At 55.6% G+C, this 11,796-nt stretch overlaps 1 protein-coding gene across 4 annotated transcripts; it reads left to right on the forward strand.

Annotated features, from left to right (window-relative positions):
* The first annotated feature begins 1,378 nt into the window (after window positions 1-1,378).
* On the forward strand, window positions 1,379-9,667 carry NAGA (alpha-N-acetylgalactosaminidase). 4 transcript variants are annotated; one of them, XM_055566232.1, is made up of 10 exons: window positions 1,379-1,485; window positions 1,922-2,036; window positions 2,831-2,966; window positions 3,466-3,637; window positions 4,111-4,288; window positions 4,601-4,695; window positions 5,439-5,600; window positions 7,099-7,296; window positions 8,438-8,581; window positions 9,007-9,667. In XM_055566232.1, exons 2-10 carry the CDS (start codon window positions 2,021-2,023, stop codon window positions 9,139-9,141), a joined length of 1,236 nt encoding a protein of 411 aa, XP_055422207.1. In that variant the 5' UTR covers window positions 1,379-1,485; window positions 1,922-2,020; the 3' UTR covers window positions 9,142-9,667. The 4 variants fall into 4 exon arrangements, with proteins under 4 accessions (XP_055422207.1, XP_055422218.1, XP_055422210.1 ...); XM_055566243.1 differs by having other exon boundaries at window positions 1,406-1,485; window positions 1,964-2,036; XM_055566235.1 differs by lacking the exon at window positions 1,379-1,485 and adding an exon at window positions 1,492-1,716.
* Window positions 9,668-11,796: the final 2,129 nt, after the last annotated feature.

Here is an 11,796-nt window from a genome sequence, read left to right on the forward strand (position 1 = left end):
GCATTGGCAGGGAGATTCTTTACCACTGAGTCACCAGGGAAGCCTTCGAGTGAGGTCTTGAGCTATGTTTTAAAGGATTTCTCTGGCTGCTAGGAAGAAAAAAATATGAGTGGAAGCAGACCAGTGAGGAGGATGCTGGAGTAATCCAGGCAAGATGTGATGGGTGCTGGGAGAGTAGAAATGGCCAAATTCAGGTTTGTTTGCTTGTTTATTTTTTTGGACGCACTGCGTGGGTATGCACGATCTTCCTTCCCCAGCCAAGTATGGAACCAGCGCCCCCTGCGGTAGAAGTAGGGAGTCTTAACCTCTGGACCGCAGGGAAATTCCTCAGCATGGGGTTTGAAGGTGGAGAGTACTAGGTTTGCACAGAGACTGGACGTAGGGAGTGAGGGGAAGAGGAGCCAAGGAGAACTCTAATGTTTTGGCCTGAGCATCTGGAAGGAAAGTTGCCATTAACCTGAGATATGAAAGTGGCAGGTGTTTGGAACCAGTTCTGTTTGAGATGCCTTTGACCATCCAAGTGAAGGTTGCCAAAAATAAAGTGTTTGGTATCTAGTCGTTGCTCAGTAGGAATGTGATGAATGAAAACAGAAAGAATGCAGAGTGTCTGGATAAGCATAACAGGTGGCCCAAGTGTCAGGCAAGGTAGGAGAGTCTCCTGGCTTTAAAAAGTGGTTCGTAGCGCCTATTCATCTTCCACTACAGTTTCTGAGTGGTTTACTATGGGCCATACTCCAGGGCATGCTCTCATTTTTTAAAAAAGCCCTCAGCAAGTATCCATGCCACAGCTATTAAATGAGCATCTACAGTGCCCTATCCAGAAGACTCTTGGGAGTTCCTTGGACTGCAAGGAGATCCAGTCCTTCCTAAAGGAAATCAGTCCTGAATATTCATTGGAAGGACTGATGCTGAAGCTGAAACTCCAAAACTTTGGCCACCTGATGCGAAGAACTGACTCCTTGGAAAAGACCCTGAGGCTGGGAAAGATTGAAGGCGGGAGAAGGGGACGACAGAGGATGAGATGGTTGGATGGCATCACCCACTCAATGGACATGAGTTTGAGTAAACTCCGGGAGTTGGTGATGGACAGGGAGGCCTGGCATGCTGCAGTCCATGGGGTCTCAAAAAGTCGGACACGACTGAGCGACTGAACTGAACTGAATCCTCGCCTTAAGGGACCCAGCAGAAGCGAAAGGACTAGCTCGGCGAAGATGAGGAGCTTGTGCGGTGGGCGCGTGCCTGCCTCGGGAGCGCGCAGAGCCGGAGCATGAAGTAGGAGAGGCTTTGGGAGGTTCCCAGGGCTTTCTGGGCCCGTGTAGGGCGGGGCAGGACGTTGCTAGGGGGATTCTGATAGGTTCCGCCGGGAAGGTCTGCGTCCGTCAGGCCCCGCCCCACTGGAACGCGGTAGACGAATCAGGTGACTGCGGCGGTAGTCTACTCGGGAGACAGAACCTGGCGGGGGCTCAGATCGCAGCGGAAGAGTCGGTGAGCTGCCGAGGATGAGCGACTGTGGGTGGGCTCCCAGGGCTGGGGCTCTGGGCCTGCGGCCTTTGGGGGCGGGGCGGCAACCCAGCCCCGGTGGGAGCGGAGGCCTGGCCCCCGGCCCGCCACCTCCGATCTTCCTGGGCGTCCTGGAGTCTGTAGCTGCCTCTTTCTGACCCTAGCCTGGCAGAGGGTCGCCCTTGGGCACTCGGGGTTCCCAGGAGGGCAGAGGAGGTGAGGTCTAACGTCCACGATACCTTGTTGAGTATTTCCGACGGAAGAACCCAGGCTCGGGGAAGTGATGGCTGGGGGGAGAGACTGGGGGCTGTGAGGGCGGCTTGGGCACCCAGTGTGGGACCCACAGCCAAGGGCGGCAGGGCTAGCCAAACAGGGGGGACCCTAGTGCTTTTCTTTCTTTCTTTTTTTTTTTTTTTTCCAGTGCTTTTCTAACGTTTCTTAGCTTTCAAATCCCGACATACAGAGGCTGGTAAAAGCAGAGCAAATCTGGTCAGGTCCTGAGACCGCTGAGTCCAGAGCAATGTTTCTGAAGACAGGTACCTACACTGACCGGGTGGGGTGTGTGTGGCTTTGGGAGGGGTAAGTGACCACTTGCGGGGGCGGGGGAGAGGGGGGCGGGTGATGCCTGGAGGAAGTTCCAGTCCTGTGGTTTCTGGGCCTCCTTCTCTGATGTGGGCATATGGGGAGACATGTTCCTCTCTTATTCTTGGAGGTGGGCCAGGAAAGGAGGAGATCCTTCCCAGGCAAGAATCAGTTCCCCTCCAAAGAGACCTCTCTTCTTTGCTCACCCCCTCTACCTCACAGCCAGAGGCCCTATCTTCTGTAACATCAAGGTGTGCTGATAACAGGCATATACGTCAGTATAGAAATTACATTTTACAGATAAGTGAATTAAGGCCCTATGGTGCTGTTCCCACCAGCTGACCTCTTAAGCCCTTCCAAAGCCTCTTGGGTGCCTACGGAGAACACCGAGCCCTGGATGGGGCTCAGGAGACCTGGGGCCTGGCTACAGTGTCCTGTCAAGTTCTGTGTGAATGGAGTAGGGAGAGCTGGTCAGGGTGTAGAAAGGCTGTGACTCCAGCTGTTAGATTTTGGTGATCCCAGCACTGCTGTGGCGACAGCAGGGGGAAATCCAGGCCTCAGACACCGCCCTATGCCTGGGACTGTCCACCCACTCACAGCCTGGTGGGAGCCAGCAGTTGCAGGAAGAGCCCATTCCACCTTAAGCTGGAGAGTCTAGTTCCCCTAATGTGCAGGGCTGGGCAGCATGCGGATAGGGTGGGGAGAGGGCTGGGGCTGTGGGAGCCACTCACAGTCCACCCCCCCACAGTGCTCTTCCTGGCCTTGGTGGCCCGGGTGCTAGTCCTGGAGAATGGGCTCCTTCGGAAGCCACCCATGGGCTGGCTGGCCTGGGAACGCTTCCGCTGCAACATCGACTGCAGTGAGGACCCGAAGAACTGCATCAGGTGAGTCAGGTCTGCACCACCAGACAAGAGTGGGGGCAGGCGGGGGTGGGGTCAGCTCGAAAAGAGGGCAGGGTTAGGGCCGCCCCCCCATCCCAGAGAGGAAGCAACCAGAGGTAACTTTTGAGACATCTGACACTCAGCGTCATGAGGGGGGCATCTGTGGTAACCTCAGGCCTGTAGGGGACCCAGCCCCTGAGATAAGGGAAAGGAGATCACGGTTAAGGGTCAGGCCTGACCCCACGTGCTTCCCACTGGCCCAGTCCTGCTTCTTGGCCTGGAAGCCAAATCACCCCTTTCGCTCCACCCTGCTTATGGCTCAGGACATAACCCTTGGTCGCCTGGCTTAGTCTCCAGCTTGACAGCAAAGGCCATGGTACGTACAGGCTAGATCCACACTCAGAGTATCTAAGAAGTTTGAAACACTCTGAGGAAGGGGGGTGGGGTTAGGGCGAGGCCCACGCTGGGCCACTGAGCAGCCCTCTCCCCTGCCCCCCGCCAGTGAGCAGCTCTTCATGGAGATGGCTGACCGGCTGGCGCAGGATGGATGGCGGGATCTGGGCTACGTATACCTTAACATCGATGACTGCTGGATTGGTGGACGTGATGCCAAGGGCAACCTGGTGCCGGATCGCAAGCGCTTCCCCCACGGCATTGCCTTCCTGGCTGACTATGTGAGCCCCCCACCCCAGCCCTGTCGTGCATGTTGGCCTGAGGGCCAGACCACTCTTTCCATGCCATCCTACTTAGGGCTCATTTCTATAATCCCTGCCTGAGAACAAACAGTTTGGTGGAGGAAATAGATACGTGAACAGGTAGTTGTGAGCCACGGTCGTGAGCAAGAGCAATGAAGGACCTCTTATTCAGCCTGGGATTTTAGGAAGGTTCTCTGGAGGAGGCTGATCCCAGAGAGGGCATTCAAGGCAGAGAGGATGGCAGGAGGAAATGCCTAGAGGCCGAGACAGCCCACACAAGGTGGGAGGGAGGGGAAGGGTCATGGTGGCAGAGGCAAAGCCAGGCCAGAAAGCTGGGACCCTTCCCTCCAGGCTTTCAGGAGCCTCTGAAGGTTGTAATGGGGCCTGGTCAGCTGTGCCTGTGAGTGGTTCCCTGAGGTATCCATTGTGTTCTCAACCCCTCCCTACCCCAGGCTCACTCCCTGGGCCTGAAGCTGGGCATCTACGAGGACTTGGGCAACTTCACCTGCATGGGTTACCCGGGCACGACGCTAGACAAGGTGGTGCAGGACGCGCAAACCTTCGCCGAGTGGAAGGTGGACATGCTGAAGCTGGATGGCTGCTACTCAACCCCCCAGGAGCGGGCCGAGGGTGGGTCCCGCAGCTGGCTGGGAGCCATTAGGTAGACAGGGAGGGGTGGCCGTGGAAGGCCCCCCAGCAGCTGTCTGTATGGCCCCTAGGGGGTAGTGCTTCCCAATTCCTCTCCCCCAGGGCCTAGGGGTATCTTGGCTCCCAGAGCTCTGGTGCCTTGCTCTGCCCAGGGTGTGTATGCAGCTCTGGGTACAGGGGAGGTGCCTCCTCTTTTGAGCATTAGTCTCCTCATGTGTGGGGGGAGGTTTGAGCTGAGGCCCGAGATCACCTTGGGTCTCTTCATCCTAAAATGTGGTGGTTGGACTTCTCCAGGGTACCCCAAGATGGCCGCTGCCCTGAATGCCACAGGCCGCCCCATTGCCTTCTCCTGCAGTTGGCCAGCCTACGAAGGGGGCCTCCCCCCAAAGGTGAGCCATTCTCTGCACCCACCTGGCAGTGCCCGCCCATACCCAGGCCTTTTTGCCTTCTGTGCAGCCAGAGCTTCTGTCATCTTAGTTGCTCACATGCTGATTTGTAGGAGGGTCGTTAAGTACCTGAGGGGCCTGACCCAGCCCAGGGTCTTAGAGGAGACACTTGTCAGGTGGGCTGAAGGGCATGGGAGCCGTGTGTCAGGTGCTGACACGGCTCCCCTGCAAGCACTCAGAATCCTGGGTGGTACTGAGTGGGCTTGGAGGGCCAGAAGACTGGTGAAGCCAAGGCAGGTGGGGCCTAGCCTCCGAAAGGCCTCATGGGCACCTTGCCGGGGCCCTTCAGCATGTGGGATGCTAGAAAGGGTGGAATCAGATGTGCAGACTGGAGGGAGAACCCTGGTGGAGGGTGTCAGTCTCCCTGAGAGAACACAGGGGTGGGCATGTGGGAGGAAGGCTATGGGTACCCCAGCCGAGGTTTCTATACCCTGGGCTTGGTCCCCGCTGGCATGAGAGGGAAGGGTCAGTTTCCGGCCAGCAGCACACCTGGAGGGGAGGCCTGGGCAGCCCCAGAGGAGGGGCATGCCCTCCGAGGCCCTTCCTCATCCTGAGCACGCTCAAAGCGTGATCTCTTACCCCTTCCCACCCTCTGTGTCCCCTGCTGAGGCTCCCCAGCCCCTGGACAGGCCTCCGGTCTGCAGAGTGTGACACTGGCCTGTGACTCTGCCTGCCCCCAAATCCAGGTGAACTACACCCTGCTGGCAGACATCTGCAACCTCTGGCGCAACTTCGATGACATCCAGGACTCCTGGAGGAGCGTGCTGTCCGTCTTGGACTGGTTTGTGACTCACCAGGACGTGCTGCAGCCGATAGCCGGCCCAGGGCACTGGAACGACCCAGACATGGTACCAGCATGGAGGGGGCTGGCCCGAGGCCCACGGCCCTGTGCTGTCTTCCTGGATGCTCTTTGCCAGGCTCTAGCTCGGCACCTCTGAAGCGTGTCCTTGAACACCATGTGGGACATACTGTGGGAGCTTGCTTACCATTCTTTTCCCAGGGCCCCACCCCCACCTCTTAGATCCGAATGTTCAGGGAGGGTCTGGGAATGCCCATTGTTAACAGTCTTCCCAGACGGTTCTGATGTTTCCTTAAGCTTGAGAACTTGGTCTGGAGTGACTCTGGTCATCACCCCTCTGTAGGGTGGAGCGCACCATGAGCCCCTCTCTCCTGTCATTCCCTCCCTAGACTGTCTTCGCCAGGTCTGCCTCTGAGCCCCCTCTCAGCGCTCTGTGCTGTTCCCTCCACAGGCAGAACTGGCCCCTCATACCTACCTCACTCATAGCCCTGACCACTTAAATTGCCTTGCAGTTTCTCCTACAGTTTTATAGCTGTCTCTTCACTTAGTCACCAAGTATTTAGCCCCAGTGACAGTTACAATAATTACAAATACTTGACCAGGTGGAAAGGGTGAGAAATGGACCTGCTTTATAGAGTTCGAGCTCCAGCTCTGCCACTTACCTTGGGCACTTGACTTCATTTTTTCTGTGCCTCAGCTTTGTCATTTGGAAAATTGAAATAGTAGCTCCTGTAATAAGGTTGTTTTGAGGGTTAAAAGGATGAGCCTTTAATTTTTCTAGGCCAGTGCATATCTGTTATTGTAAACAGGACTCAACTCCCCAGGGGTTAGGGAAGAGCTGACCTTCACTGACCTACTAAGTGCTAGGCCCAAGGCCAAGTACTTTCATTTTTTGGTCCTGCCACATGGCATGCAGAATCTTAGTTCTCCGCCCAGGGATCGAACCCATGCCCCCTGCAGTGGAAGCTTGGAGTCTTAACCACTGACTACCAGGGGAGTCCCCAGAAGGATGATCCTTTAAATGCTTGGCACCATTTGGCACATATGCAGTGTGTAACTAAACTGGTCTCATTGAGTACACAGCAGTGTTGAGTTGGCAATCATCGTGTGTCCTGTCCGTGTACTGGTTGCCCTGGCGACAGGAGTGCCCATTGGTGCAACTCTCTTTAGGGCATGTGGGTAGCTAGTGGCAGGAGCAGACACTGTTCAGGTCTGACTTCCTACCGCCCTGGCTGTATTTCTTCCATGTTCCAGTTTATAAATGCCTTCGGCAGTAGGATTTATTGGATCCTTTCAACATCCTGTGACATGGTCAGAGCATATTATCACCCCTACACTCTTGGTGGAAAAGAAAAGCACTGAGGCTCTGAAAAGTGATTTGACCCACCCCAAAGCCACAGTGCCAGGGAACAGTATTGGCAGAACTAGGGCCCATACCTGGCCGTCCTCCCCATCTCTATCTTGTCTTGCTACAAGTTTAGGGTTGGTCCCCATGCCCACCGCCCTGTAGAGGGCCAGAGCTGAGCCCTCCTCTCTCCTGCCCCCAGTTGCTCATCGGGAACTTTGGCCTCAGCTTCGAGCAAGCCCGAGCCCAGATGGCCCTGTGGACGGTGCTGGCGGCCCCCCTGTTCATGTCCACAGACCTGCGTACCATCTCCGCCCAGAACATGGACATCCTGCAGAATCCACTCATGATCAAAATCAACCAGGATCCCTTAGGCATCCAGGGACGCAGGATTCTCAGGGTACTGGGGTATGGGGGCAGGGAAGGGGGGAAACTGAGAGACTGGGCTTCCCTGAAAACAAGGCTGCAAGCCGGAGGTTAAGGGGTTGGGATCGGGGTCTGAAATCCACTCAGTCCCTCCTGGTTGCATTAGTCGGAGGCTGTACTGGCAGCTGCCTTGACTGTCCCCTGCTTACCCGGCTAATAGCAGGGCCAGAGCAGGACAGCTCATGGGACTGGGGGAAGGGAGACATCACCACAAATGCACGTGGGAACAGCGTGGCCCCCTGGTTTGGAAGTATTAATACAAGACATCTGTGCAAGTCTGTGATGTCTGGCAGAGAACTGGGGCTTGCCTTAGAGTTTAGGACTTGCTTGAACCAAGGACTGTAACTAAGTACTGGTAGCAGCGTTTACTAGTTTTTGAGCACCTGCTGTGTGCTAGGCATTCTAGATACATTTTCTCAGAAAGTAGATGCTCCTTCCTGGTTTTACAAATGAGGAAACTTAAACCTGAAGCGCCTCAGGGACTTTGTCCCAAGGCCACACAGTTGGTGAGTGGCACAACGGGACTTGAGGCCGGCAGCGTCGCCTCAAAGCTTGTGCTCTCTGCGCAGAACCCTTGCCCCTCTAGTGAAAAGGAATTTCCACCACTCTAGAAGGCACCCGTTGAGCCGGTGATGCCCAGAGGAGGCATCTGATCCTGCAGAGGAGCTGACAGAGCCCGGCCCAGAGACCTTCTGGAGGATGGGGCTTCCTGCTCCTGGCTCCTCGGGGCAGAGCTCATCATTCCCACTAGACTGTGCCCTCCGGTCTAGAGCCAGGGGCTGTCCACGGGTGTCCCTCCTGTTAGCCTGTGAGCTCTCTGACCTTAGGACCTCAGGCGGCATTTGTCACGTCCAAACAGGGGGCCTGGCACAGAGGAAGTGTCCAGGAGCGTCTGTTGAGTCAGGGAAGGAAAGGAAAGAAGGAAGGAAGAAGGGAAGAAAGAGAAAGAAAGGAGGAAGGAAGGTGGAGTTAGAGGAGTTGGAGCTGGAGGGCTGTTTTTCCTCCTCTAAGCTTCTGTGGGCTGGCAGGACCCAGAGCTCAAGGGAGGGTTGGGAAGGGGGCTTCGGGGCCTGCTGAGCAGGGGCCCCAGCCAGTTAGCCATCTTCTGTGCCCAGGAGAAATCCCACATTGAAGTGTACTTGCGGCCCCTGGCCAGCGAGGCCAGCGCCATCGTCTTCTTCAGCCGCAGGATGGACATGCCTTATCACTACCACTCATCCCTCGCCCGCCTGAACTTCAGCAGCTCCGTGGTGTATGAGGTGAGTGCTCTGCTGTCTCAGGACTTGGGGCTTCCCTGTGGGGGGGGCGTGGCTGGGTCCTCACTCACATACCCGTCCCCCTAAGCCGTGGGTCCTCCGGCTGGTGTGGTTCTCTGCTCTGGTGCTTGCAAGCTACGTAGATGAACTGCTGTGTGTAACCGAGTCCTGCCAGCCCCCAGGGTCGTGGGTTCCCCTCTTCGGTCTTGGTGGCACATTTCTCAGGTTCTCACCCCCGCCTGTGCTTAGGCACCACTTGGCTTGGCCAGAGGGGATGTGATTGGGGGGTTCACGCTCCCACTTCTGTAGGGCATACTGGAGGCTCCACACAGACAGGCCAAAGTCCAGGCGTTTACATCCTCTGCGGGGTGGGGTGGGGTCTGTGCAGCTATCCTTAGGGTGGCATTGGTGTTGTCCTCCCCCTGCAGGCCCAGGACGTCTATACGGGTGACATCATCAGTGGCCTCCAGGATAAAACCAACTTCACCGTGATCATCAACCCTTCGGGGGTGGTGATGTGGTACCTGTACCCCATCAGGAAGCTGGGGATACCCCAGCAGTGAGGGGCTGGGGCCAGTGACAGGCTGTGGCGGCACCACTGAGCCTGGACCATGGAGGGTCCCTGTGCTGAGGGCCAGTGCGGTGGGGTTCTCTGTTATCCAGGCCCGGTTGGTGATCCAACCTCATCAGACTCGGGGTGCAAGCTGAGGGCCAGGTCCCGCTCCCTGCCGGAGCATGAACTCTCCAGGAAACTTGTCTCAGGGAGACTTCCTGTGGCTTTGTGGGCCTCTACCGCGTTTGCACAGCCCCACAGATACTGTTGAACAGCTCGGTCAGCCTCCCCTGTGCGGACAGGCAGGGACACGCATATCTGTTGGGACACGAGCCTTGAACCTTCTGTTTGTTGATTCTGAAATCAGGAATTTTGGGAATTTTTCTTATAATTAGGAGTAGAGCTCTGATCTCTTGTCAGGAACCCCCGTGAATTATGTGACTGACTTTCCTGCCCAGAGAAGGCCTTGCAGGCTGACATAGCCTGGGAGTGACCTTGGCTTCTTCGGGTCACCAATAAAGCTGTTCTTCTGTCAATTAGTTGCAACATGGGCCTGGGGCCATGGGTGGTAGGGACGCTGGGGAGCATGACACAAGGTGCCGGTTTCAGATTTCGCCTCACAGGGAAGACATATGGCATCGTCCGGCCCCTCCACAGCGACTGGCAGATCGCACTTCTGACCATGCCAGGCTTGCCTCCCACCCCAGGCCATCCCTGCTCCGCCCAGCATCATGGTGGCGACAACACAGAGCGGCCGGCTAGTGGTGTCCCAGGCCCTCTCCCCTACCCCGTCCACGTGTTACAGAGTCTGCCTGCCATGACCACACTCAGCGGCCCCTCGGCTGCACAGGGAAAGGCCCTGGTCCACTGAGGGATGCTGCGTCATTGTCTGGGCTGTCTTTCAGGTGCCGTCCCCCTTTCTGACAGGCCCTCGGTCAGCGGCACCCCTGGCTGGAGCAGCCGAGGGCAGTGAGCTCTGCCTTTCCCCCACAGGGGCCACACAGCTTATCCTCTGCCCATCAGTGCTCCCAGCTCCCCGCTGAGCTTCTCCTCTCCTACCTGGGTGAGAGGACTTTCAGCCCCCTCAGCTGTGTCCAAAGGAAGGTCCAGGGGCTCTCTTTGTGACCTGAAGTATATTTCCTGCTCCTCCTCCTAGGGAAAGGGGTATCCAATGAATGGCTGGTTCTTGACTTCGGTTCCTCGTTCCCAAGCCCTCTCTTTAGCTAAGGCCTCAGGGCGTCTGTCTTCCATGGTGGCTCTCGTTCCCCTTTGGAAAGGGGCAGCAGAGCAGGTGAGGTAGGTTCTCCTTCTGCTTTGGAGCACACACTGGGGCACCCGGGCCCCAGGCTTTGTGTGGTGGCCTGTAGGAACCCTTCTGGGGGCTCTCCCATATTCCCTTCCTCAGGGGTCTGAGGTCCTTATATTTAGAGTGTGGTGGAAAGAACTCTCAAATGTGCATTTTATAGGGTAATTTAAGATCTCTGGAGTCCAGGGTCATCAGAGGAAGCTCCCTTTTCCCAGTTGATGTCTTGAGGCTGTGGGTCACTCAGGAGGACCAACGCCTACTTAGCCCAGGCCTCTGCCCTTTGAAGTCTGTCAGCTCCAGCTCCAGGTCTTGGTCATAGTGCTGCTCGAGCCAAATGGAACGGTCTGGGCAACACTTCTTTCGCCAGTCCCAGGAAAGAAATCTTTTCCACCACCCTGGGATGTGGTATTTATTAATGGTTGAGAACAACAGACTTGGGACTTGGGGCCAGGGATCAGCCTGGATGTGACCAGTTGATTACTGTGCCCTTCCAGACCCAGAGATAGTTTTTACTTGCTGTATAACTTTATCCTGAGGTACCTGATCGGTACTGTAGCTTTAGCCTTTATTCTCTTAACACGCAGTGTGCCTGTCTTCTACGACATTGTTTTATTGCCTTTCACCAAAGGCCAGTTTGGAACTCAGTTATTTTTCCCAAGTTCAGCCTTGTTTGGACCCAAGAGTACCCCTTCTGTTTTTTTAAAAAAACATTTTATTATGGAAATTTTTAAAAATAAAAACTGGTAATTAAACCTTCATGTACCCATCACCCAGATCCAACAGCCATCAACCCTGTGCCATTGTTTTATATCTCTCATCCCACACATACTTTTTTGCATGTGAGCCGGAGTATTGAGAGCAAATCAAAGAAAACTCTAACCACCACTGTGTAGCTCTAACTGATCATAGGGCCTTGAAAAGAATATATGTCCTTAATAAAAATTTTAATCTGATGACCAGTCTGTGTTCAGTTCAGTTCAGTTTAGTCGCTCAGTCGTGTCCAACTCTTTGCGACCCCATGAATCTCAGCACGCCAGGCCTCCCTGTCCATCACCAACTCCCGGAGTTCACTCAGACTCACGTCCATCGAGTTGGTGATGACATCCAGCCATCTCATCCTGTGTCGTCCCCTTCTCCTCCTGCCCCCAATCCCTCCCAGCATCAGAGTCTTTTCCAATGAGTCAACTCTTCGCATGTGGTGGCCAAAGTACTGGAGTTTCAGCTTCAGCATCATTCCCTCCAAAGAACACCCAGGGCTGATCTCCTTCAGAATGGACTGGTTGGATCTCCTTGCAGTCCAAGGGACTCTCAAGAGTCTTCTCCAACACCCCAGTTCAAAAGCATCAATTCTTGGGCGCT

The sequence above is a fragment of the Bubalus kerabau genome, chromosome 1 (genome assembly GCF_029407905.1).
Source record: "Bubalus kerabau isolate K-KA32 ecotype Philippines breed swamp buffalo chromosome 1, PCC_UOA_SB_1v2, whole genome shotgun sequence".
Lineage (NCBI taxonomy): Eukaryota > Metazoa > Chordata > Mammalia > Artiodactyla > Bovidae > Bubalus > Bubalus kerabau.

Excerpts from the sequence above, each read along its gene's own strand:
- NAGA (XM_055566232.1), top strand. Across the intron at positions 2,967-3,465 it reads GACCCGAAGAACTGCATCAG|TGAGCAGCTCTTCATGGAGA; the intron begins GTGAGTCAGGTC and ends GCCCCCCGCCAG. Across the intron at positions 3,638-4,110 it reads TTGCCTTCCTGGCTGACTAT|GCTCACTCCCTGGGCCTGAA; the intron begins GTGAGCCCCCCA and ends TCCCTACCCCAG.